The sequence below is a fragment of the Canis lupus genome, chromosome 9 (assembly GCF_048164855.1).
Source record: "Canis lupus baileyi chromosome 9, mCanLup2.hap1, whole genome shotgun sequence".
Classification (NCBI taxonomy): domain Eukaryota; kingdom Metazoa; phylum Chordata; class Mammalia; order Carnivora; family Canidae; genus Canis; species Canis lupus.
Genome location: NC_132846.1, coordinates 49,401,608 through 49,426,727, shown reverse-complemented (window position 1 = coordinate 49,426,727; position 25,120 = coordinate 49,401,608). Strand labels below are relative to the sequence as shown.

General features: G+C 36.4%; 1 protein-coding gene across 3 annotated transcripts in view; it reads right to left on the bottom strand.

Annotated features, from left to right (window-relative positions):
- Positions 1-25,120, bottom strand: part of YLPM1 (YLP motif containing 1) — a 78,706-nt gene that overhangs the window by 3,740 nt on the left and 49,846 nt on the right. For 2 of the 3 annotated variants that reach the window (XM_072839343.1, XM_072839342.1), the window contains exons 12-19: positions 23,623-23,685; positions 23,211-23,330; positions 22,794-22,970; positions 22,631-22,714; positions 22,262-22,345; positions 17,878-17,958; positions 14,718-14,769; positions 9,561-9,691 (exon numbers count right to left, since the gene is read on the bottom strand). In XM_072839343.1, the coding sequence (XP_072695444.1) occupies positions 9,561-9,691; positions 14,718-14,769; positions 17,878-17,958; positions 22,262-22,345; positions 22,631-22,714; positions 22,794-22,970; positions 23,211-23,330; positions 23,623-23,685 (792 nt within the window). The remainder of the gene's footprint in view (positions 1-9,560; positions 9,692-14,717; positions 14,770-17,877; positions 17,959-22,261; positions 22,346-22,630; positions 22,715-22,793; positions 22,971-23,210; positions 23,331-23,622; positions 23,686-25,120) is intronic. The other variant, XR_012036904.1, reaches the window with a different exon arrangement.

The following is a 25,120-nucleotide window of genomic DNA, read 5'->3' as shown; positions in this document are numbered from 1 at the left end:
CATCTGTCTTTCTTTTTAAATTTAAATTCAATTTGCCAACATATAGTGCTCATCCCATCAAGTGCCTGCCACCCAGTTACCCCATCCCCCCACTTTCCTCCCCTTCTGCCCTTTGTTTCCCAGAGTTAGGAGTCTCTTATGGTTGGTCTTCCTCTCTAATTTTTCCCCATTCAGTTTCCCTCCATTCCCTTATTGTCCCTTCAGCATGGAGTTTTAAAGGTCAGCAGGTTGGCTGGGAGAGACGTAAGAGAATTGCCCTGCTCTTGGAGAGAAGACAGGCAAATATAGAGCGTGGAAACAGCAATCTGAAGAATGCCTGTGGCATACAGTAGGGAAGTTATTTGCTCATCTTGGAGCACATCCCAGAGAGACAGCATTCACAGAAAGAGACCCCTCTAGGAACAAAGGACCTGGCCAATGCCACTTCCCTCACCTACCCCTCAGCATAACCACAGGACTACCTGTGGGAACCAGTGCAGCACCAACACTAACGACCTAACTTGCCTAAACCAAGACCTGCCCCCTGTGCTCTTGCGGAACTGCCTCTCCCACTCATACTTGCCTTAGCCTCAGTAAGGCAGGACTCCTCTCTCAGAAGACTGAAGCAAACACTTGCTCACGTTGCATCTCCCGATGTGGGAGTTTTATGGAGCCTCAGTTCTGGCAGTGGTGGCAAGAGGTCTCATTTCACAATCAGACCAGAGCACATCTATTTAAAACGCACCACATTCAGGCCAGGGACCAAACACTGCCCACAACTGGCAAAGAGCCTCTGCAGATAGCTGGCCTGAAGGATAAAATGGCCAGAACAAAAGAGCAAAGCCTACAGAGCATTCACTGGTCACACTTTCAGAAGCATGAGGCCCTGGGGAACAGGGGATACCATATGGCAGGGCACTACAGGACCTTTTTTTCATAAAGTCATTACCCTCAAGAATGAGAGATGTAGCCAACTTTCCTAACACAGAGAAAGAGGCAGAGACTCAGACAAAATGAGAAGTCAGAGAAATTTATTCCAAATGAAAGAACAAGAATATGGCCAGAAGAGATCTAAGCAAAACAGATATAAGTAACATGCCTGATAAAGAATTTAAAGCAATGATCATAAGGATACTAACTGGACTTGAGAAAAGAATAGAGGATATCAGTGAGACGTTAACAGAGAGAAGGAATAAAACAGCAGAGAGAAAGGGTACAATAAATGAAATGAGAAATATGCTTGAGGGAATGAACAGCAGGATGGAAGAAGCAGAATAAATTAGTGACCTAAGGAGACAGAGTAATGGAAAGTAATCAGACTGAACAAAAGAGAACAAAGAATTAAGCAAAATAAGCATAGCCTTAGGGAACTCAGTGACTCTATCAAATGTAATGACATTCTTATTATAGGAGTCCCAGAAGAAGAGAGATAATTTATTTGAAGAGTAGCAGCTGAAAACTTCCCTAACCTAGGGAAGGAAACAGATATCCAGATCCAGGAAGCACAAAGAACTCCCATCAAAATCAACAAAAGCAGATCCACACCAAGACATGTTGTAATTAAATTGGCAAAATATAGTAATAAAGAAAAAGTCTTAAAAGGAGCAAGACAAAAGAAGGCAGTAACTTACAAGGGAAAACTCAGAAGGCCAGCAGAAGATTTTTCAGCAGAAACTTTCCAAGCCTGAAGGTAGCACTACATGGGAAAACTCTGCAGTCAAGAATACACTATCCAGCAAGGCTATCATTCAGGGAAAAAAAGGACAAAGAGTTTTCCAAACAAACAAAAACAAGGGAATTCATTATCATTATACTAGCCCTGCAAGAAATATTAAAGGGGATTCTGAGTGTAAAGGAGAGACCAAAAGTGACAGTATAAAGGTAGAAGCATGAAAGCAATAAAAATGAGTACTTCTATAAAAAAAAATCAGTCAAGGAACTCACAAAAGGATGTAAAATAAGACAACATATATTTAAAATGTGGGGAGAAGAGGAAAAAAATGGGTTCAAACTTAAATGACCATCAATTTAATATAAACCACATGCAGAAGAGGTTATAAATAAACCTAATGGTAACTACATATCAAAACTATCAATAAATATGCAAAGAATGAAGAGGAAGAAGTCAACTGTATCACTAAAGAATTTTAGCAAATCATGGAAGAGAGAAAGACAAGAAAGGATCAGAGAAAAAAATCTCCAGAAACAGGGATCCCTGGGTGGCGCAGCGGTTTGGCGCCTGCCTTTGGCCCAGGGCGCGATCCTGGAGACCCAGGATCGAATCCCACATCAGGCTCCCGGTGCATGGAGCCTGCTTCTCCCTCTGCCTGTGTCTCTGCCTCTCTTTCTCTCTGTGTGACTATCATAAATAAATAAAAATTAAAAAAAAAAAAAAAAAAAAAACTCCAGAAACAACCGCAAAACAAACAGTAAATAAACATTTATCAATAATTACTCTGAATGTAAATGTACTCAATGCTCCAATCAAAAAACATATGGTGATGGAATGGATAGAAAAAATGATGGGGCAGCCCAGGTAGCTCAGTGGTTTAGTGCTGCCTTTGGCCCAGGCTGTGGTCCTGGAGACCTGGGATCAAATCCCACGTTGGGCTTCCTGAATGGAGCCTGCTTCTCCCTCTGCCTGTGTCTTTGCCTCTCTCTCTCTCTCTCTCTCTCTCTCCCCCTCTGTGTGTGTCTCTCATGAATAAATATATAAAATATTTAAAAAAAGAAAAGAAAAAATGAGACCCATCTATATGCTGCCTACAAGACACTCAATTTAGACCTAAAGACACCTGCAGATTGAAAGTGGGGGATGGAGAAATATCTATCACACAAATGGATGTCAAAAGAAAGCCAGAGTAGCAAGACTTAAAATGGACAAAACAGACTTTGAAACAAAGACAGTAAAAAGAGACAAAGAAGGACATAATATAATAATAAGGGGACAATCCAACAAGAAGATGTAACAACTGTAAATATTTATGCTCCCAAAAGGGGAGCATCTAAATACAAAAAAACAGTTAATGACAAACCTAAAGATCAGAAGAGATCACATATTTAGTCCACAAAACAAGCCTCAACAAATTCAAGATCAAAGTTATACCATGCATTTTTTAAAAAGATTTTTATTTATTTATTCATGAGAGACACAGAGAGAGGCAGAGACAAAGGCAGAGGGAGGAGAAGCAGGCTCCATGCAGGAGCCCAACGTGGGACTCGATCTCAGAACTCCTGGGATGTCCTGAGCTGGAGGCAGATCCTCAACCACTGAACCACCCAGGTGTCCCTACCATGCACCTTTTTTGACCACAATGCTATGAAACTAAAAGTCAACCACAAGAAAAAAATCTGGAAAGAGCACAAATATATGGAAGTTAAATAACATGCTACTAAACAATGAATGGGTCAACCAGAAAATAAAAGAAAAAAATTTAAAATGTACAGGGAAACAAATGAAAATGAAAATATAACAGTCCAAAACCTCTGGGATACAGCAAAAAATGGTTCTAAGAAGGAAGTATATAGCAATACAGGCCTACTTGAAGAAACAAGAAAAATCTCAAAAAAAAACCCTAACCTGACACCTAAAGGAGCTAGGAAAAAAACAAAAACAACAACAACAAAAAAAATCTAAAGCTAGAAGAAGAAAGGAAATAATAAAGATTAGAGTAGAAATAAATGATATAGAAACTAAAAAAACAATAGAACAAGACCAATGAAACCAGGAGCTGGTTCAATATCAATATCAATAAAATTGATAAAACTCTAACCAGACTTACCAAGAAAAAACAAGAATGGATTCAAATAAATAAAATCACAAACGAGAGAGGAGAAATAACAACCAACACCACAGAAATACAATTTCAAGCGAATATTATGAAAAACTATATGCCAACAAATTAGACAACCTAGAAGAAGTGGATAAATTCTTAGATAATATAAACTACCAAAACTGAAACCGGAAGAAGTAGAAAATTTGAACAGACGGATAATTCCAAAGAAATGGAATCAGTAATCAAAAAGCTTCCAATGAACAAAAGTCCATGACCAGATAGCTTAATAGATGGATTCTACCAAACTATTTAAACAATAGTTAGTAGCTATTTTCGAACTATTCTAAAAAATAGAAAAAGAAAACTTACAAATTCATTCTATGAGGCAGCATTATTCTGATAACAAAACTAGAGAAAGACACCACTAAAAAGGAGAACTAAATAAATAAATAAATAAAAAGGAGAACTACAGGCCAAGATTCCTGATGAACACAGATGCAAAAATTCTCAATAAAATACTAGCAAACTGAATCTAACAACACATTAAAAAAATCATTCACCATGATCAAGTGGGATTTATACCTGGGTTGCCAGGGTTGGTTCAGTATTTGAAAATCAATCAATGTCACATCAATAAGAAAAAGGATAAGATACATATGATCATTTCAATAGGTGCTGAAAAAGCATTTCACAAAGTACAACACCCATTTATGAAAACAACCTTCAACAAAGTAGCTTTAGAGGTAACATACCTCAACATAATAAAGGCTATATATGAAAAACCCACAGCCAGTATCATCCTTAATGGGAAAAAATGGAGAGCTTTTTTTTCCTAAGGTCAGAAACAAGACAAGGGTATTCACTCTCACTTTTATTCAACATAATATTGAAGTCCTAGCCACAGCAATCAGACAACAAAAATAAATAAAGAGCATCTAAATCAGTAAGCAAGCAGTAAAACTTTCTCTTTTTGCAGACAACATGATACTACATAAAGAAAACCTGAAAGACTCCACCAAAAAAACCTGCTAAACGATTTTAGTAAAGTCACAGGATACAAAATCAATGTGCAGAAATCTGTTACATTTCTATACACCAAAAATGAAGCTGCGGAAAAATAAATTAAGAAAGCAATTCCATTTACAACTGCACCCAAAATGATGATACCTAGGAATAAACCTAACCAAAGAAGTAAAAGACTTGTACTCTGAAAACTGTAACTGGTAAAAGAAACTGAAGATGACAAAAAGAAATGGGAAAACATTCCATTCTCATGGGTTGAAAGAACAGATCTTGTTAAAATGTCTATACTACCCAATCTATACATTTAATGCAATCTCTATCAAAATGTCAACAGAATTTTTCACAGAATTAGAACAACATTCTAAAATTTGTATGGAACCACAAAAGATCCCAAATAGCCAAAGCAATCCTGAAAAGGCAAAGCAAAGCTGGAGGCATCATAATTCCAGACTTCAAGTTACATTAAAGCTGCAGTAATCACAACACTACAGTACTAACACAAAAATAAACACACAGATCAATGGGACAGAATAGAAAACCCAGAAATGAACCCACAATTATATGGTCAATTAATCTTCGACAAAGTAGGAAAGAATATCTAAGGGGAAAAAGACAGTCTCTTCAACAAATGGTGTTGGGAAAAATGGACAGCAGTAAAAGAAACTAAATCATATTTCATAAACAAAAATAAATTCAAAATGGGTTAAAGATCTAAATGTGAGGGACACTTGGGTGGCTCAGCGGTTGAGTATCTGCCTTCACCTCAGGGCAAGATCCCAGGGTCCTGGGATAGAGTCCCACACATCAGGCTCCCTGCAGGGAGCCTGCTTTTGCAGGCATCCTGCTTCTCCCTCTCCCTATGTCTCCACCTCTCCTTGTGTCTCTCATGGATAAATAAATAAATAAAATCTTAAAAAAAAAAAAAAGATCTAAATGTGAGACCTGAAACCATAAAAATCCTAGAGGAAAACACAGGTACTAACTTCTATGACATAGGCTGTAGCAACCTCTTGCTATGCTTACTGAGGCAAGGGAAACAGAAGCAAAAATAAACTATTGGAATTACACTAAAATAAAAAGTTTCTGCACAGCAAAGGAAACAATCAACAAAACTAAAAGACAACCTATGAAATGGGAGAAGATATTTGCAAGTGACATATCCAGTAAAGGGTTAATATCCAAAATATATAAAGAATTTATAAAACTCAACGCCCAAAAAACAAATAATCCAATTAAAACATGGGCAGAACTTACGAACAGACATTTCTCCAAAGATGTAGAGATGGCTAAAAGACACATGAAAAGATGCTCATCATCACTTATCATCAGGGAAATGCAAATCAAAACTATAATTAGATATCACCTCATACCTGTCAGAATGGCTAAAATCAACAGCACAAGAAACAGCAGGTGTTGGCAAGGAGCTGGAGTAAAAGGAACACTCGTACAGTGTTGGTGGGCATGCAAACTGGTGCAACCACTGTGAAAAACAGTATGGTGGTTCCTCAAAAAAGTTAAAAATAGAACTACCCTACAATCCAGCAGTCACACTACTGGGTAATTACCCAGAGAACACAAAAATACTAATTCAAAGGGATACAAGCACTCCTATATTTATAACAGCATTATTTATAATAATCAGATTATGGAAGCAGCCTAAGTGTCCAACGATTAAGTGGACACTTAATCGTTGAGTGGATAAAGATGTGGGAGTGTATGTACGTAAATGTGTATATGTGTGTATTATATAAAATGTGAAGTAAGTCAGTTGGAGAAAGACAAATATCATATACTTTTATTCATATGTGGAATTGAAGAAACAAATGATCAAAAGGGAAAAAAAGAGACAAATCAAGAAATAGACTCTTAGAGTGCCTGGGTGGCTCAGTCAGTTGGATACATGACTCTTGGTTTTGGCTCAGATCATGATCTCATGGGTCTTGAGATCGAGCTCTGTGTCGGGCTCTGCGCTTAGCAGAGTCTGCTTGAGATTTTCTCCCTCCTCTTCTGCCCCTCCCCCTGCTCATGCTCTCTCTTTCTCAAATAAATAAATAAATAAAATCTTAAAAAAAAGATTCTTTTTTTTAAAAAAGATTTTATTTATTTATTCATGAGAGACAGAGAGAGAGAGAGAGAGGCAGAGACACAGGCAGAGGGAGAAGCAGGCTCCATGCAGTGACTTGATCCCGGGTCTCCAGGATCATGCCCTGGGCTGAAGGCAGTGCTAAACCGCTGAGCCACCCAGGCTGCCCAAGAAACAGATTCTTAAGTATTAAGGACAAAGTGATGGTCACCAGAGGGGAGGTGGGGGAACAGGATGGGAGAAATAGGCAACGGGGAGGATTAAGGAGTGCACTTCTCATGATGAGCACCTGGTGTATGAAGTACTGAATCACTATATTGGACACCTAAAACTAATATAACACTGTATGTTAACTAACTGTAATTAAAATAAAAACTTAAAAAAGAACTACGATGTACACAGCTTAATTTTTGTCTACCCAGCTTACAAAGTAAATTACAAGGGATCACATACTCTGTAGATTAATAGGTATTCAACTAAAAATAAACCAGAGAAAATGTTTTTCATTTGAGATTATTCGTTGTTACTGAACTACACCAAATTATTATTCCCTAGGAAGAGCTATTTCTATTTTTTATTGCCCCAACCTTAAAACTGGAATAGGAAGAATCGACACAAGTAGTATCTGAGTGGAGCTAGGCACTAATCTAGAAGGCCTCTAATCTCCTTTTGCCCTCCTCTCAAGCTACATGGACAAGGGTGGGTCTAGGGACTATGTGAAGTATTTAAAAGAGCTTTGAAAACTGGGATTCTTCATAATGTTATCCAATGTAATGAAGTGTTACTGGCAATTTTACCCTCTTACAATAAATACTCTTAATATTAAAAGTACTGAAGAAACTCATAATAAGGAAATGATGTGTAAAGATAAATGATACAGAGCCTCATCTTAATTAAGGAAATGCAAACTGAGATACCATTTTTGTTTTACCAGATTGTCAAAAGGTTAAAAGTTTGGTAATAGCACCTTTAGTGCAAGTGTGGAAAAACAGGCATTTAGTTACATGTGGCTGTATAAACAGCTGTAACCTTTTGGGTAAAAAGCTCACAGTATTTGTCAAAATGATAAATCATATTCTATAAGATTGCAGCTTTTATGTTAACTATTTAACCAAGGGATATGCTTTCAAAATGATGCCAAGAACATATGCACCATGACTTTCGCCCTAGTATTTATATTAATAACGCAGAGAAGACAGCCTAAGTATTCACCAGTAAGGGACTAGATAAATAACTGTACAACCAATGGCATATTAGGCAGTTATTTAAAAAGACTGGTACGTCTGTATATACTTATACAGAAAGACCAAGACAAATTAGCTAGAAAAGGCTTATCCAGATCATATATAATATGACCCTTTTTTTTTTTTTTTTTTTGCTTCATTATCTTGTTTTAAAGGATACACAAAGATCACTTTTCCTGATTTTGATGTCTATGTGGAAGGGCTATACAACGTTCTGGTTATATTTCTCTGTTCCTTTTCACAGCAAAACTTCATCAAAAAGTTGTCTCCATCTGCTGTTCTATATTTCATTTCTTATTACTTTGTTTGCTCCCAACTGGCTTGTGCCCTTCAACTCTAAAACTCAACTGATTATTGATCAATCACCAATGATCTCCAAGTTGCCAAATCTAATCTAATAGCCATTTCTCTGCTCCCAATTTACTTGCATTCTCTGTATCATTTAACAATTGACTACTCTTTACTTCTTGAAACATTTACCTCTACCTGAATTTCTAAATTTTGGAGTCTTGCGTCTTAGTATCATTTCTAATGTAAATGGTCCCTCACTGACCTTCTCATTGTTTAGTCTCAAACTAGACTCCTCCAATTTTTTCTGAGTCAGTAAATGGCACCACACATGTGGAGTGCTTATGGCCAAAACCCTGAAGATTCATTTTTGATTCATTCCATCCACTCCTGGACCCTCTAAATCTAATCCACTAAAAAGTCCCACAGATTCCTGGGGCACCTGGGTGGCTCAGTCAGTTAAGTGTCCCACTCTTGATTTCGGCTCATGTTATGATCTCAGGGTAGTGAGATTGAGCCCTGAGTCGGGCTCTGTGCTCAGCAGGGAGTCTGCTTGAGATCTCTCTTTGCCCCTCCTCCTGCCCTGTGCTTACTCTCTCTCTCACATAAATAAATACATCTTAAAAAAAAAAAAAAAGACATTCCATAGATTCTCTTCAATACTCTACTTTGCACCTGGCTATTCTGCCCCATGATGAAACAGTACAAGTGGCAACTTAAAACTCCGTTCAGGTTGACAGCATGCTAGCCATGATATTCTTTTTTTTTTTTTTTTTTTAAGATTTTATTTATTTATTCATGAGAGACAGAGAGAGAGAGAAGCAGAGACACAGGCAGAGGGAGAAGCAGGCTCCATGCAGGGAGCCTGATGTGGGACTTGATCCTGGGTCTCCAGGATCATGCCCTGCGCAGAAGGCAGGCGCTAAACCGCTGAGCCACCCAGGGATTCCCTAGCCATGAGATTCTGTTCTCCATTTTTTAAATTATCTATACATTTTAATCTGATAATTTATATGGTCTGACTCCTTTTTTGATTTGTAATATGATACAGTATAAACTAAATCACTCTAAAAATACCATTCATGTTCTTATCTGCCTATAACTTTCTAAAACCAGATGGCTAAAGAAGCCCTTTATCTACTGGCAATTACTGACAAAGTCTCTTACCCTCTTCTTCCCAGGTTCAGAGGCACGAGTGTCATAATCATCAGGGAGCTGTAGGTAATCTTCCATTCTGCTGGCAATTGCCTCCCAGTCACGTTTCCTTTTAGTACCAGTTCTCAAGCCATCCAACTTGTCTGAGGGACAAACACAGAGCCGCAGCATTAAGGAAGAGTGTGAGTTTGCACACAACACACAAACAAAGGAAAAGAAGTCTGGAACACTGTCAGAGGGCACATCCACATTTTTGAGAGCAGCATCACTTGCAGATCGAAACTATCTTCTTGGTTGAGATAGTATCAAGTTCTGTGCAATTTCCATTGTTTATTTGGTGTTCATACTGGCAGGCATTACATTACAATGTTGGTTTAAGGCACAAATACAGGCAGAGCAAGAAAAGTCACTTGTCTCCTGGCCTCCCACCCCCAAATCACACTTCAGCTCTCATGTTCTGAAGGAAAATGCGAAGACGGGTTTTTCTAAAAACTACTTCTTCCACTCTTTTTCTTTAACACAATATTAACATCACCCATTTGATTTGCAATCATGTGTGATACTGTGTCATATGAAAGGTAGGCAGTACCAACAACTTAATGAACCAAGCTAATATTTAAAAAGGTTTTACATTAACAGTTCCTTGGGATTTTGACCACTGTGTGAGGATTCGCCATAAGTTAAGGTTTCTGAGTAAACCGTACAAATCACCACATTCTTTGGTTATACTACGAAGTTCTACTGACCATTCTGAGGCTAAAAGCTAGCCAGTGAAAGTGACCAGACCTAAATTTTCTTTCTGAATCCTCAATCTGAGAGGGCTAGGCTTTCCAAGGGCCCCAAATCGTAACCAATTAAATGAACAGAGATTGCAGATTCAGAAATTATAAGACATGAGTTTAGGTGTCTTCAAGAACACATGATGAAAATGTGCAGTCATTTTTATTGGTCGTTAATACTGATTTTTAATTCTCTATTTTTATTCTCATGTGAAATATGAGTTACACTGAAGCACTAAATTATTGAATCATCTGTGATTATATACACACACTTATTAAGCAAGTCAATAAAAGAAAAGCTAAAAATGTCAGAAATACACAACAACCACACTTCATTAAACTCCATAAAGGGTGCAGAGTGCATATAATAAAAATCTGTTAGGCACCAAGTTGGAGAGAAATTGATATGAAAAGAAAAGTACAATGGAAGCAGTGGCAGGAGAGAGGGTGAGTTTATGCTTCAAATGTAAAAGATTCACACACAGCTAACTGTACCACACCAAACAGGCTTAAAAAAAACCAGTAAGATTTCGCATACTTGGCAAAATTTTTATTTCCTAAAACCCTCCCCCATAAAAGCAATAGTATTGAAAAATCTGCAAGGCACACTACAACACTTTACAAAACTCAATAAATTTTTATCATATCACTTTGGAAAAATTTTTAACATGGAAGAGTTCAATAGAAACAGTTGCCTAATCTCTGTAAACCACATGCTGTACCAAATGGCTTTATCTTTGTGTGTATGACAGGCCGTATTATACAGATTCTTAAAGAAGTGATCCCTTGATTGCATAGGGACACAGATGATGGTATTAGAAAACCAATGAAGTCCCACAAACAATAAAACTGTTCTAGTTCAACAGTATACAGTATTACTAGAAGAGTAGGAAGCTCTAACACACTTATTAAATAAACCTCAAGGGATTTCCAAACTTAAGATCAACTTTGACATTAACATACTTCAAAGGAAAAAAATTCATATCTGAACTCCAAGAATAGAGCATAGCCAAGGCAGCAATGCAGAAGGGCAAGTATGAAAACTGCAAGAACTTTTCCTCAAACACTGGGTATGTGACAGGAGTCCCATATTTGCAACATGGAAGATCAGAAGAACATGTACTTCTAGTCTGAACACCCTTGTTTGTAATGTTTAATTTGAAATTTCATTGTACACAGCATGTTTAAAGCTTCCTTCTTGGGGCTGAAGAAAGGTTCATACCTCTTCCACATGGCATCCTGGAAACCCAAACACACAGATGTATGGCATAAGGTGAGGGAAGAGGAATCTGGGGTGTTAATTACAGAAGGCGGCTGGTATTCCATACACCCACACTAATGATTTTCAGAGGTTTGAATTTCAAAAGATGAGGTTTTAAGATGAAGATGAAGGTTTAAATATCCAACTTGGCAGGTCACAGAATTTCCCACATCTTCAGAACAGTAAATATTATTATAGCACAACAGAAAATTTTTGTAGATACATCTATGCATTTTCTAAACATAAATGGTGTTTCTGAAAATCTGTTCATGGTAAACATATAAGGGTTACGTGCCTATATGAATAATAACTTCATTCCAACTGTGAAGAGATGAAATTGCCTGACATGTAGAAGGCCAATATACAATAACCAATAATCAGAGACGAATGACAGATGAGAAAAGCAAAGTACTTGGTATGGAGAAATCTAAATTAGGATAGCAGTCTCAAACCTTCTTTTGGTTTCTCAAATTGTGAGAATTTCTCACGATTTGAGAAACCAAAATCGTATCATCAGAATTTAAGTAGCTTCAATACTGAAACCCAGCGTCTGATGTGGCATGTAACACCTACCCTAGTATTAGGGTGCCTGTGTCCCAGCTGAAAAGGAGCCAGTCAGGGGCAACTGAAATGGGCCACAGGCAGTCTTTAACAACTCCACAGCACCCATGCCAGATGTATTTCAGGCCAGTTTTCAATCTCTCTAAAATTACACCACTTCCAATTTAACACTCAAACATTGGCTGAAGTGCATACTGTACTTAATGAACATAGATCAAGAATCTGCAATGGGATTTAACCAGCTGCATGAAAGGTAAATAGTACTTTCTCACTGGCAGACTCATTTGTGAATCAAAATTCCCCAGGTACACATTTAGCTCTTCTGGCTCAATGTGTGACTTAGATGAAGCTTAGTATGTTTTCATCTAGCATAATCGTGTTTCCAAAAGTAATTTAAGAATGTTGGTAAAGTACTAGAAAAATTAATTGTATTTGGTAATCAAATCTATTGAATTTGTTATCATAAGGAAAGCACCATAGACTAATTCTCAGATGAAGGGCCTTATGTTTTAGGGAAGAATCTTCTTCTCATTTGGCTCCACGGACCAATCTCAAAGAAGCAAGCACTTTCAAGAATGCTCACACTCAATTTGCCTTCCTCCACAAATAGATTAGCTCTCAAGATAACACAGTGGTGCAAGATGTCCGTCATTAAATGAAACATCATTGTCACGTATTAAAACAACAGCAGCAGTGGCAAACATGGTGGGGTTTATTTTCTAGGTTCATTACTAGACCTTCAGTGCCTTTAACTGAAATGGTTTATTTACCAAATCCATTTCTGGAATTAATTGCCTAACGCTTTAAGATGGATTGCATTTGTATAAAATGTGTTTTCTGAGAAGCAAATGGTAGACAGGACAAAATTATTTTCAGGAATCAGTACCAAGTTTAATAACATATTTTCTTGAATATTCATCACAGCTAAATTTCCTTTCTCTTTTGAAATTAGAAAGAAAAATAGAAATTGGACTGGCTCAAGTTTAAAAATTATTATTGTAGATCACATATTACACGATACCTATGAACATTACATGCTTAGCTAAAATACCGATCATTTTTATAATCCTCTTGATCTGTATTTATGATCTCTTTTTGCCCAAAAAGATAATTGCTATTTTGAGAACCAGAAGAGGGAAATGATCTTACAGTCTTACAGGTTATTCTCAAGGTACAGTGCAGAGCTTCAAACAGACTTAATCTAATATCAAAATAAGCAGATCTAAAGCATTATTATTTAAAAAGTAATTTGTGATTATTATTTTCCTACGTATTTAATGGCATTGAAACGTTTATAAATGCTTTAAAAGTTTAGAGGAAGAGATCATTGACTAAGATTTCCCAAAGAGAGAAGACCAGTTTAAGAATATGTCAGTAACCACATACAATTTTCACATGTCATACACTAGGAAAAAACCCTAGACTTTATATCAAAGCACCTATCCCTATTAATAATACAGTAATACTAAAGTTTATGGAACTACTTTACATAGGACCTAGTGGACATCAATTGCTAACATGATCAGTTGGGCAAAATAAAAGGCAGAACTTATGCAACTTATGTAAAATGTACTCCTCTTACATCAGAAACACAAAGGATCCCAAACAGTGAAGCAGCTAAATGACTCAGATGTGTTCTATAAACTTAAGATATTTAGATGGTTACTTCAGTCTTGGAGTAACAGTACGATACCAGGAAAAGAAACGCAGAGACTGACAGTTAAATTTCATACATTAGTAAGGTCAATTTTCCAGGAAGTCCTTATCTCATTTTCTTAGATTATTTATTAATACATCTTAATGTGATAAATGATTTTTTAAGCGAGGTGAAAAAAAGTTTTGCAATTATTACCATTAAATATTGGAAGAAAATCACTGGATATATATGATTTTCTGCTTGACAGACAACCTCACCATTAGGCAACTCCAACTTTTGGGTTAGATAGTAATTTTAACCAGTTTACCTTGTAATCAACCTGCCACTAAAAATAAACCTAAGGAAAGAATCTTACAAAGCAGGCTCCTTAAAAACCTCAATTACATATCTACCTCCCCCAATCCAGAAACTCTTATTTATTATATAAGAAAAATAACTGCCTTTCAATGAATGTTTGAATGTTTAAACTTCAATATTTATTATTATTACTACTCTTGTTACCCAAAATATTCATAATCAGGTTCAACTTTGGACTGCCATTAAATATTCTTTTTTTTTTTTTGCCATTAAATATTCTTTTAAAAAAGAAATCTCATCATCTCTAACATTTCTGATTAATATAACAATGGATTTTAGAAGTGACAGTATTTTATTGCTAAATTCATCATACTTCTGCTTACTCTAAAATTTTTTGAAGTGGTGGTAAAGGCAATTCTTCTAAATACCCTTCTTTCACCCTGTCACAAGATGTAACTAGTTAAACTGAAAGCTTGCTAAGGATGTATTAAGGTAGGCCAAAAATCTTGGTTTAAAGCAGAAATTTGGGGAAGTTTGTTCTTCTTAAAGCAGAAAGATCTATGACCATTACCATCAGGTATCACATATAAAAACAGGAAAAAGGAGATACCCACCTAGCTTGGCCTCAGATGTGTCCATCTCCCATTTGCTTTTCGGAATGTAACCCTAAATCGCACACAGAGAGAAGCTCGAAGGGTTAGAAAGAGACACATACATGCATATCACTGTTGAACTGGAAAAGCATTAAAACTGGGAACGGATTCAGTTTCCACTCACTAGTTATATATATATCCTTAGGGAAAACACAGTCTCATTACCTCTGAAGAAACTGAATTACCCAATTCACCAACTTCACTGCCCAGATTTCAGAGTAGTCACTTCAAAACACTATTGTGAAGGCGCTTTGAGGCAGCTACAGTTCAGGACACACAGTTGTAGTCCGAACAACAGCTGGATAGGAAATATGGTGAGGATGTACGGTGGTTACTGTGCTAGTATTAATATCATTCAGAGTAGCAGAGTAGTTATTTGTAATAACTAGCTAGCTTGTTTTCTAAGTACAACTTCGATTCTCAAGTGATAGTAGACAAAGAGTGTTCTTCAAGACAGTTACTTTATATTGCAGCGTAATTTTAAGTACTCAAAAGAAAGAAGAAAACATGGTATTGCTGAACACAACTATGAAGTTCCAACTTATTTAAAAATGACTCAACCCATTTACCGGTTAGATCTTACAAAAGCTGGTTTTTACTGAATCAGTATGAGAGCATTTCTTTTTCATCGGTTGGAACCTAGATTATTATTTCCAATGTCTTTTAAAATGACATTTTCCTATTATTCGAAAACCAGAAATCTCCACAGGCAATTTACATTTTATTTAATAAAATAACTGGGTGGTTTATTTCAAACAAAGTCCCGTAAGATTTTCAAATTTCCCAATGTACCTATTTAACTATGTAGTAATATTTTTCCACTTATTCACCTAGCAAGTGTACGGTTATGATTCCTCTTTTCCTTCATTTGGACTCTGTTGTTAGACCCTAACATACAGAACTTTAACATTAGGGCTTATTATGTAAACAGATTCATCAAAGGTGTCAGCATCTTCTTTTCAGAATTAATATCTCTACATAGAGAATATTCAAGTCCATGGAACAGACTGACACAAAGGTAGGTTGGCAAGTATGCTGAATGTATGATAACAATAGCTGCTGTGTAAGAGTACTGGAGCATCATAGTTCTTCCAGGAAACCTACAGATTTTGTACATTTCTAGTTTTTAGGCCAGACTAATTATTCACTTTCAACTTATTAGTATTTGAAGTTATAAATCATACCATCTTTCCCAAATACATTTCTACAACAAACCAAGACAAAGCTATGCTGAAGTGATGGTGCTAAAAGTACTCATGAAATTTGTACAAGTGATATCTCGAAAATCATCTGAAAACCTTAAGCATCACTAGAATAACATATTTATAAATTCTGAATCATATCTACTAGGTTCACTGAAGCACTAAAGAAAGAAAAATATCATACCAATGATCCCCAGAAGGATTCTCTTAACCAAGAAAAGTTTGGATTTCGCCCAGTTGCAGTGATCAGTACAAAGTAGAAAATGCAAAGTTTATTAAGAATTCCATTAAAATGGTCTGAATGACATGAGACTTGCTCTTAACCCTTTGGTTAAAATTCTCCAAGAATCTTTTACTCTTGGAATAGAACCCAATAGTAGAAGATCTGGATTCTGCATTTTTGAATGGGTTAAGAGAAGCTTTATAACATAAAGATAAGCAGAATGAGTATATTAATTTCCTCCTGCTGGAACCACCCTGTTCTTCCTTAAAACTGTGTATCTTCTCCCTGGTTAAAATGTTAGGCCACTTGGAAATAAAAGAGAGAGTCCAGCAGGGTAGAGTTCTATGGCTTCCTTGACATGTTTCTGATGTAATAATAGAGTATTACAGTGTGTTTCACTTTTCAAAGTAAGTAGTACATTCAATTAAAAGTTCCGAACTTTGACCTACACCTAAACGAGTCAGATGTTATGAATCATAGCCTGAAATCTCCACAAAGGAAGACGGAGCTTCAGAAAGCTAACATTACAGACTTCTCACGTGATCATTTTCTAGTACACACGCTGCAAGTAGCTAAAGAGGTCATTAGCCATATTCCAGAACAGCGTGGACCTTTAAATGAACTTCCTACCTACGTTTTAAATCATATATGTCAAAAGACAACCTAATTAAGAAAAATAATTTGTTTAAAGAAAAAAACATACTGAGACTCAAATGCAATTAACTTTAAAGCTTATTTTTTAATCCGCATATGAAATCTAAGAATGTAGAGGTTGACACCATCTCTATGTACACACAGTTTCTTTCTTTTCAGAGTCCTCTATATCACACATGGGTTTGATGGGACCACTCCTTAGAGAGTCTGTATTCTCTAGGGGTAGGAATCAGGGTTCTCGCTTTGTACATTTCCAGAAGAATATGAGAAGCAGCTTTATAAAGGGCCGAAGTATTAAATAAACCAAATAATACTTTAAATTAAAAAAGCAACACTGTTTCAAGGCATTGCTAATCTCTGTGCCTCATTAGCAAACACTGAAAAGTAACATAACTCTACAGGTCGCATATTTTTCAATGACAGGGTAAGGCAAACATCTCTACAGAGGTGTGATCAAAAGCATTTACAGTAGGTACACGGGAACTTTGAACTCACACTACGGAAGCCTCTCATCAGCTTAAACAAAATGCATTGCCTACACACTCAATTCATTTTCCCCATCACTTAACAGGATAAAATGCAGAACAAATCCAGCAGTCAGTGGCAACCCTCTGCCTCCTCATTCTAGAAGTTCTTCTGCCTCAGTGACAGAACTCAATTTTGAAATCTTGTAGCAAAGAAGAGACAATTATGCATATGTTGGGTAGGTTGTACCACATATCTGCTGGAATGTAAGAATGCCCTCTCATATATCATTGATTTTCTTAAAAAGTATACTCCCCTAAAGCCACCCACAAGTAGATGAGTGAGTACAAGGGTAAGTTTCTTAGCATTCTTAAAATTTTCTTGTAACAACACAGTAGAGGGTCCTTTTGGTCAGAGGGAAAAGAAAAAGTATCCAAAAGTCTCCTTGAAGATGATTATGGAAACTTTTACCATTAAGGTGCAAATCAACAGTAGTAATCTGACCATAGATCTGAGATTAAACCCTTAAAAATTTCAATAGAGACACTTTGTTCAAAGTGGTTGGTCTGTCTCCTACCAGTTCGCTTTCCTCTTCCTCTGCATCTTTCTTTTCTTCCTTCTGTTCTTCGATATTTGCATCAAAATCTTCCATCTCTACCTACACCATCCCAATTAAAAAAAAAGAAAAAAGATGAGTTAACATTTAGGAAAATGTTGAGTCCCTCACTGAAATCTGAAATGAGCACAGTTGCCCAGAGCAAGACAGCACAAACTCACTGTTACATTCTAAGTAATTTTTAAACCCTAAACTTTGAAACAGAACTTGTAAAAGAATGATATTCCTGTCTTTCATTTGCCTGGGATATCCATCTTTATAATTCCCTATGAAGTTGAGTATAATTATCCATGCTAAGTTGACAATTACCTGTTTTGAATGCCTATGATTACTAGAATTTCATTTTAAAACCTTTAGCAAGTATTTTTTCCAATCAAGTAAAACACGTGTTTGTTTGTTTGTTTGTTTTTTTGGTAAAACATGTATATGATTCACATTTCAAGATGTAAGAAAGGGTATAGTGAAAAATAAGATGATAGTAGCTTGGCCCAGAATGGTAGCAATGCAAATAGAGAGTAGATAGATTAAAGAAGTATTTATAAGGTAAAATTGACAAAACTTGTAGACTGACTACATGGTGAAGAGATAAAGTTGAAGGTTGATATAACACAGAATCAAGAGCAAAGGATAACAGAGAGTTGAGTCAAGGTTTCAGCAATCAAGTGATTTGTGGGTTCAGTTACCAAGAGAATACCAGAAGAGGAGCAGGTTTGTATGAATTATATAGTGGATAGGTTGAATTTGAGATGTACTCAAGTAATAAGTTTTTGGTAGAGAATTTGGAAAGTAAGGGTAGAGTTTTAAAAATCACCCATAATCCCTCCACTAAGATATAATTAGTGTTGTACTGATAAAAATTATTTGATTCTTCACAATTTATTATTAAAGGCACATATGTGGTGATCCAAGCTACCAGAAAGATCTATATCAAACGTGCAGAATAACAAGATCCTAAGATAGATGGAGCCCCAAAGAACTCCAAAATTTTAGGACTGAGTAGCAAGAAAAGCCAGCAAAGGAGACTGAAAGGGATGGCCAGAGAAGCAAGAGGAAAATCAGAAGGTGGACTTGCAGTAGCCAAAAGGAAAACGCTGTCAAAAGGTGGACATGAGGGCAGCCTGGGTGACTCAGTGGTTTAGCGCCGCCTTCAGCCCAGGGCATGATCCTGGAGACCCTGGATCGAGTCTCATGTCGGGCTCCCTGCATGGAGCCTCCTTTTCCCTCTGCCTGTGTCTCTGCCTCTCTCTCTTTCATGAATAAATAAATAAATAAAATTAAAAAAAAAAAAAGAAGAAGGTGGACATGGTCAATTAAGTTCTATGTGGCTGCAAAATTAAGCAACAGAAATGAAAATTATCTACTGTCATGAAATCTTTGCTGAGAGTGTCTGGAGAATGGTTGGAGCAGAAACCAGAGGAAATGAGTTGAGGAATGGCATTGGGAGGTAAAAATACATAAAAACACAATGACAACATTAATAGGAGCTCAAGCCAAATGGAAGTACACAACTGATTAAAAGAGAAAAATCTCTACTCTTCCATGATAAAGATTTACTTCCACCAAATTAATAACTGATTTAGGCAAAATTATCAATGAGTGAAAACTTAGGGAACAAGATATTAACAAAGTTTCTCCCTACAGATTATTATAAAGGATAAAGGTAGAAAAATTTGATGGATACCACCTGAACTAAGTGATCAACATTTGAACCACCAGGAATGAAATAAATTGACATCATATGGTTCTGATATGATGCACTAAAGACCCAACATCACTATGTAGCATTCCTGGTAATGTTTAACCTGAAACTAATCATGTGGAAACAACCAGATAAACCCAAATTGAATTGTATTCTACAAAACAACTGGCCTACACTCTTCAAAACTTCTTTGTCTTTCCTGACAATGACATGGCTGAGAAAGTACTTTTTTTATATTAAACGGCTATATCCTTGATTTTTAAAAATTGCTGTAAGGCACATTAAGAGAACATTTGGTGAAATGTGAATATGGACTATATGAGATAATTCAGGAAATTTGTACTACTTAATATAATATTTTATCAATGTTAAATTTCCTGAATTTGATAATTGGGACTTCTAGTTTTGTAAGAGAATACCCTTGTTCTTGGGGAGATACATACTGTAATACTGTATTAGAGGTGAAGGGTTAAGGGTTATGAAGTTTACAACTTAACTTTCACATGGTTCCACAGTAGTAGTAATAAGAAGACATATATATCTATCTCACATCCATCAAAATCCTAGAGGAGAACACAGGCAACAACCTCTGTGACCTCAGCCACAGAAACTTCTTATTGGACATGTCTCCAAAGGCAAGAGAAACAAAGCCAAAGATGAACTATTGAGACTTCATCAAGATAAAAATCTTCTGCACAGCAAAGGAAATAGTCAACAAAAACAAAGACAACTGACAGAATGGAAGAAGATACATGCAAATATCTTTTTTTAAGATTTTATTTATTTATTCAGGAGAAATACAGAGAGAAAGGCAGAGACATAGGCAGAGGGAGAAGCAGGCTCCCTGTGGGAAGCCTGATGTGGGACTTGATCCCCGGACCTGAACCAGGGATCACGACCTGAACCAAAGGCAACGCTCAACCACTGAGCCACCCAGGTGCCCTGATATCTGCAAATGTCTTATCAGGTAAAGTGCTAGTATCCAAAATCTATAAAGAACTCACCAAACTCAACATCCAAAGAACAAATAATCCAATTAAGAAATGGGCAGAAGACATAAATACACATTTCTCCAAAGAAGACATACAAATGGCCAACAGACACACGAAAAAACGTCACTTGGCATCAGTGAAATACAAATCAAAACCACAATGAGATACCACCTCACGCTGGTCAGAATGTCTAAAACAAACAAGTCAGGAAATGACAGATGTTGGTAAGGATACAGAGAAAGGGAAATCCTCTTACACTGTAGGTGGGAATGCAAGCTGGTACAGCCACTCTGGAAAACAGTATGGAGGTTCCTCAAGAAGTTGAAAATAGAGCTACCCTATAACCTGGCACTTGCACTACTAGCTATTTACTCTAAAGATACAAAAGTAGTGGCCTGAAAGGGCACTTTAACCCCAATGTTTATAGCAGCAATGTCCACAATAGCCATACTGTGAAAAGAGCCCAGATGTCCATTGACAGATAAATGAATAAAGATGTCATATGTGTATATATACTGGGCTATTACTCCGCCATCAAAAAACCCTGAAATCACAATAGCCAAATTGTGGAAGGAGCCTCGGTGTCCATCGAAAGATGAATGGATAAAGAAGATGTGGTTTATGTATACAATGGAATATTACTCAGCCATTAGAAACGACAAATACCCACCATTTGCTTCAACGTGGATGAAACTGGAGGGTATTATGCTGAGTGAAGTAAGTCAATCGGAGAAGGACAAACATTATATGTTCTCATTCATTTGGGGAATATAAATAATAGTGAAAGGGAATATAAGGGAAGAGAGAAGAAATGTGTGGGAAATATCAGAAAGGGAGACAGAACATAAAGACTCCTAACTCTGGGAAACGAACTAGGGGTGGTGGAAGGGGAGGAGGGCGGGGGGTGGGGGTGAGTGGGTGACGGGCACTGAGGGGGACACTTGACGGGATGAGCACTGGGTGTTATTCTGTATGTTGGTAAATTGAACACCAATAAAAATTAATTTATTAAAAAAAATAAACACGGAAAAAAAAAAACAAATAAAGAGTGAATGGCTGGAAATGAAAAAAAAAAAAAACACCCTGAAATCTTGCCATTTGCAACAACATGGAACTAGAGGGTATTATGCTAAGTGAAATAAGTCAATCAGAGAAAGACAATTATTATATGATTCCAGTCATATGTGGAATTTAAGAAACAAAACAGAGGAGCACAGAAGAAGGGAGGGAAAAATAAAACAAGATGAAATCAGAGATGCAGACAAACCATTAGAGACTCTTGATCATAGGAGACAGACTGGGGGTTGCTGGAGGGGAGGAGGATAATGGGGGACATAGTAATTGACTGATGGACATTAAGGAGGGCACGTGATGTAATGAGCACTGAGTGTTACATTAGACTGATGAATCACTGAACTCTACCTCTGAAACTCACAATACACTATGTTAATTAACTGAATTTAAATTTTAAAAAGATATATATCTATATAGAGAAAAATGTGGCAGAATATTAACAATCAAAATCTCAGTGAAAGTTCTATAGGTGTTCTTATATGATTCATGCAACTTTTCTGTAGTTAAAAATTTTTTCCAAATAAAAAAGGTTAAAAAAAAAAGGTCCCTTTTGCACTGGTTCAAGGCAAAGGACACTTACCTCTTCAATAGCAGCATCTTGCAGCAGAGAACGAATGTCTAGACGCATCATATGACGAGGTGCAGTTTCCCAGTGGTCAGCCATCTATTGAGAGATTTAGGAGGTCAAGTTATCACAGGAAACTATTCAAAGAAAGACCACATGAGCACCTAAGACAAATTTAACCAATACTGTGAAGTCTAACAGGCCAGTTCCTGGAAGAATTAGGCCACATCTCTTTCACTTAGATACAAAGGATAATACACATTTACTAAAGAAGGTAGAAAAGACTTTCTGAAAGTAAAGGGGATAAACAACTTCCATACAACAGTGATCATACAAACAAAATGAAGTTTAGAATACAACACCTCCTATGTTTCCAAAAATCACCTTATTTATTTCCTTCAGTTTTCTTCCATGAATATTTCTCTTGCCACAGGTCTGGTTATCTGCACTCATTTCAGCTAAATATACCTAAAAAAGAATGAATAGTGATTAAGCAAACAAATGCAACACTTACATGATAACATAAAGTACTCTAAAGTTCTTTTACCTCAAATCCCTTGGTTTTTGCTGCACTCCAAAACTGGTCAAAATGTCTAACTCTGTCATTGATGGCATCCAGGATGATAAAGGGGAAAAAGCCATCATCCAGAGTCTTTTTGAAAGTTTTGAACATGCTGGTGCGGTAGGTCTCTTCCATCTCGGCTTCATATTCATATTCCATGACCTAAGATACCCCAAAAGAGATATGGAGTAAGCAAAAACAAAGAACCATCCTAAACCTCTTCTCTTGTTAGCTTCTGGACAGACACAACTTTGTAGCGTTTCCTCCGCATCTAATTACTAAAGTTTGTATTCAAAAAAGAGAAGTCTTTGTCTTCAAAAAAAGCCACATTTCTCTCTGAACATGTTTTCCTTTCAATACTATTAATGAATCAGGATGTAACCTGAGAGGAATATGCCATACCTTCTTTTTCACTTTCTTTCCAGAATCTGGGTCTTTTTCTTCTTTCTCCACTTCAGTGATGAAGTAATCATCTAAGCTTAGAACTCTGGGTGCAGGTCCTCCAAACTCTACCTCTTTATCCTATAAATCATGCAGCCAAAGTGTTAAAAAGAATTTACAGAATAAATTAATGAATGCTCATACCAAAGCTCCTTCTCATGACTAAATAATATGCAATCTTCTGGTGGTTTCAACTCAAGCAGAGGCAAAACTATTTGTCTACGCAGAACAAAATGTTTATGGAAAAGAATCTACCACATGGGTCAACAAGGATGGATCAAATGGGAAATACCTGTATCAATATCACACTGCTTGCTAAGAAGACAAATGGCTAACAAAAGCAACTGATTTTTTTTGGCTTTCCCATACTCACTCGAATAAGTTTTGCAACATGTGTCTTTCCACTGCCAGGCAATCCTCTCATTATAACAACAATCTGAAACACAGTGAAAAACCAAAAAAAATCACTTAGAGATTTTTTTACAATGAGGCCTTACAATTAAGTGACCTATCGTTCTCTAGGATACACCATATGACGGGTCATGAAATAAACCTTAATAAATCTGAAAGGACAGAAATAATACAAAGTATGTCTCTGGCCACAGTGGAATGAAATTAGAAATTAAAGTAAGAAAAAAATTGAGAAATTCACAAGTCTATGGAAATTAAACATCGTATTCTTAAATAACCAATGGGTCAAAGAAGAAATTTAAATATCAGAAAATACTTTGATATAAATAAAAATACCAAAACTTACGGGATGCAGTGAAAAGCAGTGCTTATAAGGAAGTTTATAGCTGTAAGTGCCTATATTAATAAGATCTCAAATCAATAACCTAACTTTCCAATTTCAGACACTGGAAAAAGAACAAACTAAACCTGAAGTAAGCAGAAAAAAGGAAATAATATTAGAGCAGAAGTCAATAAAATAGACAATTGAAAAACATTTAAAAAAAATCAATGGAGCCAAAAGCTGGTTCTTTGAAAAGATCAAAAAAATTGAACATACCTTCAGCTAGACTGACTAAGAAAAAAGAGAAAAGATTCAAATGATCAGAATCAGAAATGAAGGATGGGACACAATTGCCTGCTTTACAGAAATAAAAAATGGTTATAAAATGGACACCTTAGGTGAAATGGGCAAATTCCTAGAAAGAGACAAAGACATTTTCAGTTGAAAGTGACTGGAGAGGGGATCCCTGGGTGGCGCAGTGGTTTAGCGCCTGCCTTTAGCCCAGGGCGCGATCCTGGAGACCCGGGATCGAATCCCACGTCAGGCTCCCGGTGCATGGAGCCTGCTTCTCCCTCTGCCTGTGTCTCTGCCTCTCTCTCTCTCTCTCTGTGACTATCATAAATAAAAATTAATTAAAAAAAAATTTAAAAAAAAAAAAAAAAAAAAAAAAAAAAAAAAAAAAAGAAAGTGACTGGAGAAAAAATAGACAATCTGAAATAGACACATGACAAGTGAAGAGACTGAATTAGTAATTAAAAACTACCTGCAAAGAAAAGCTCAGAGGCCCAGATAGTTTCATCACTAAATTCCAAGAAACATTTAAAGAACCCTTTACAAACTCTTCCAAAAAACAGAATAGGAAGGAACTCCCTACTCATTCTGTGAGGCTAGCATCTCAAATCACACAAATACTCTAAAACCAAAATAAATAAATAATAAATAAACAAATAAATAAAATAAAATAAAATAAAATAAAAAAATAATACTCTAAAACCAAAACCAGACAAAAACATCGCAAACAAACAAACAAAAAAGCTATAGATTATTCCTTATGAATACAGATGCAAAACTCTCCAATAAAATACTGGCAAAGGGAATCCAGCAACATATAAAAAGAATTATATACCATGACTAAATG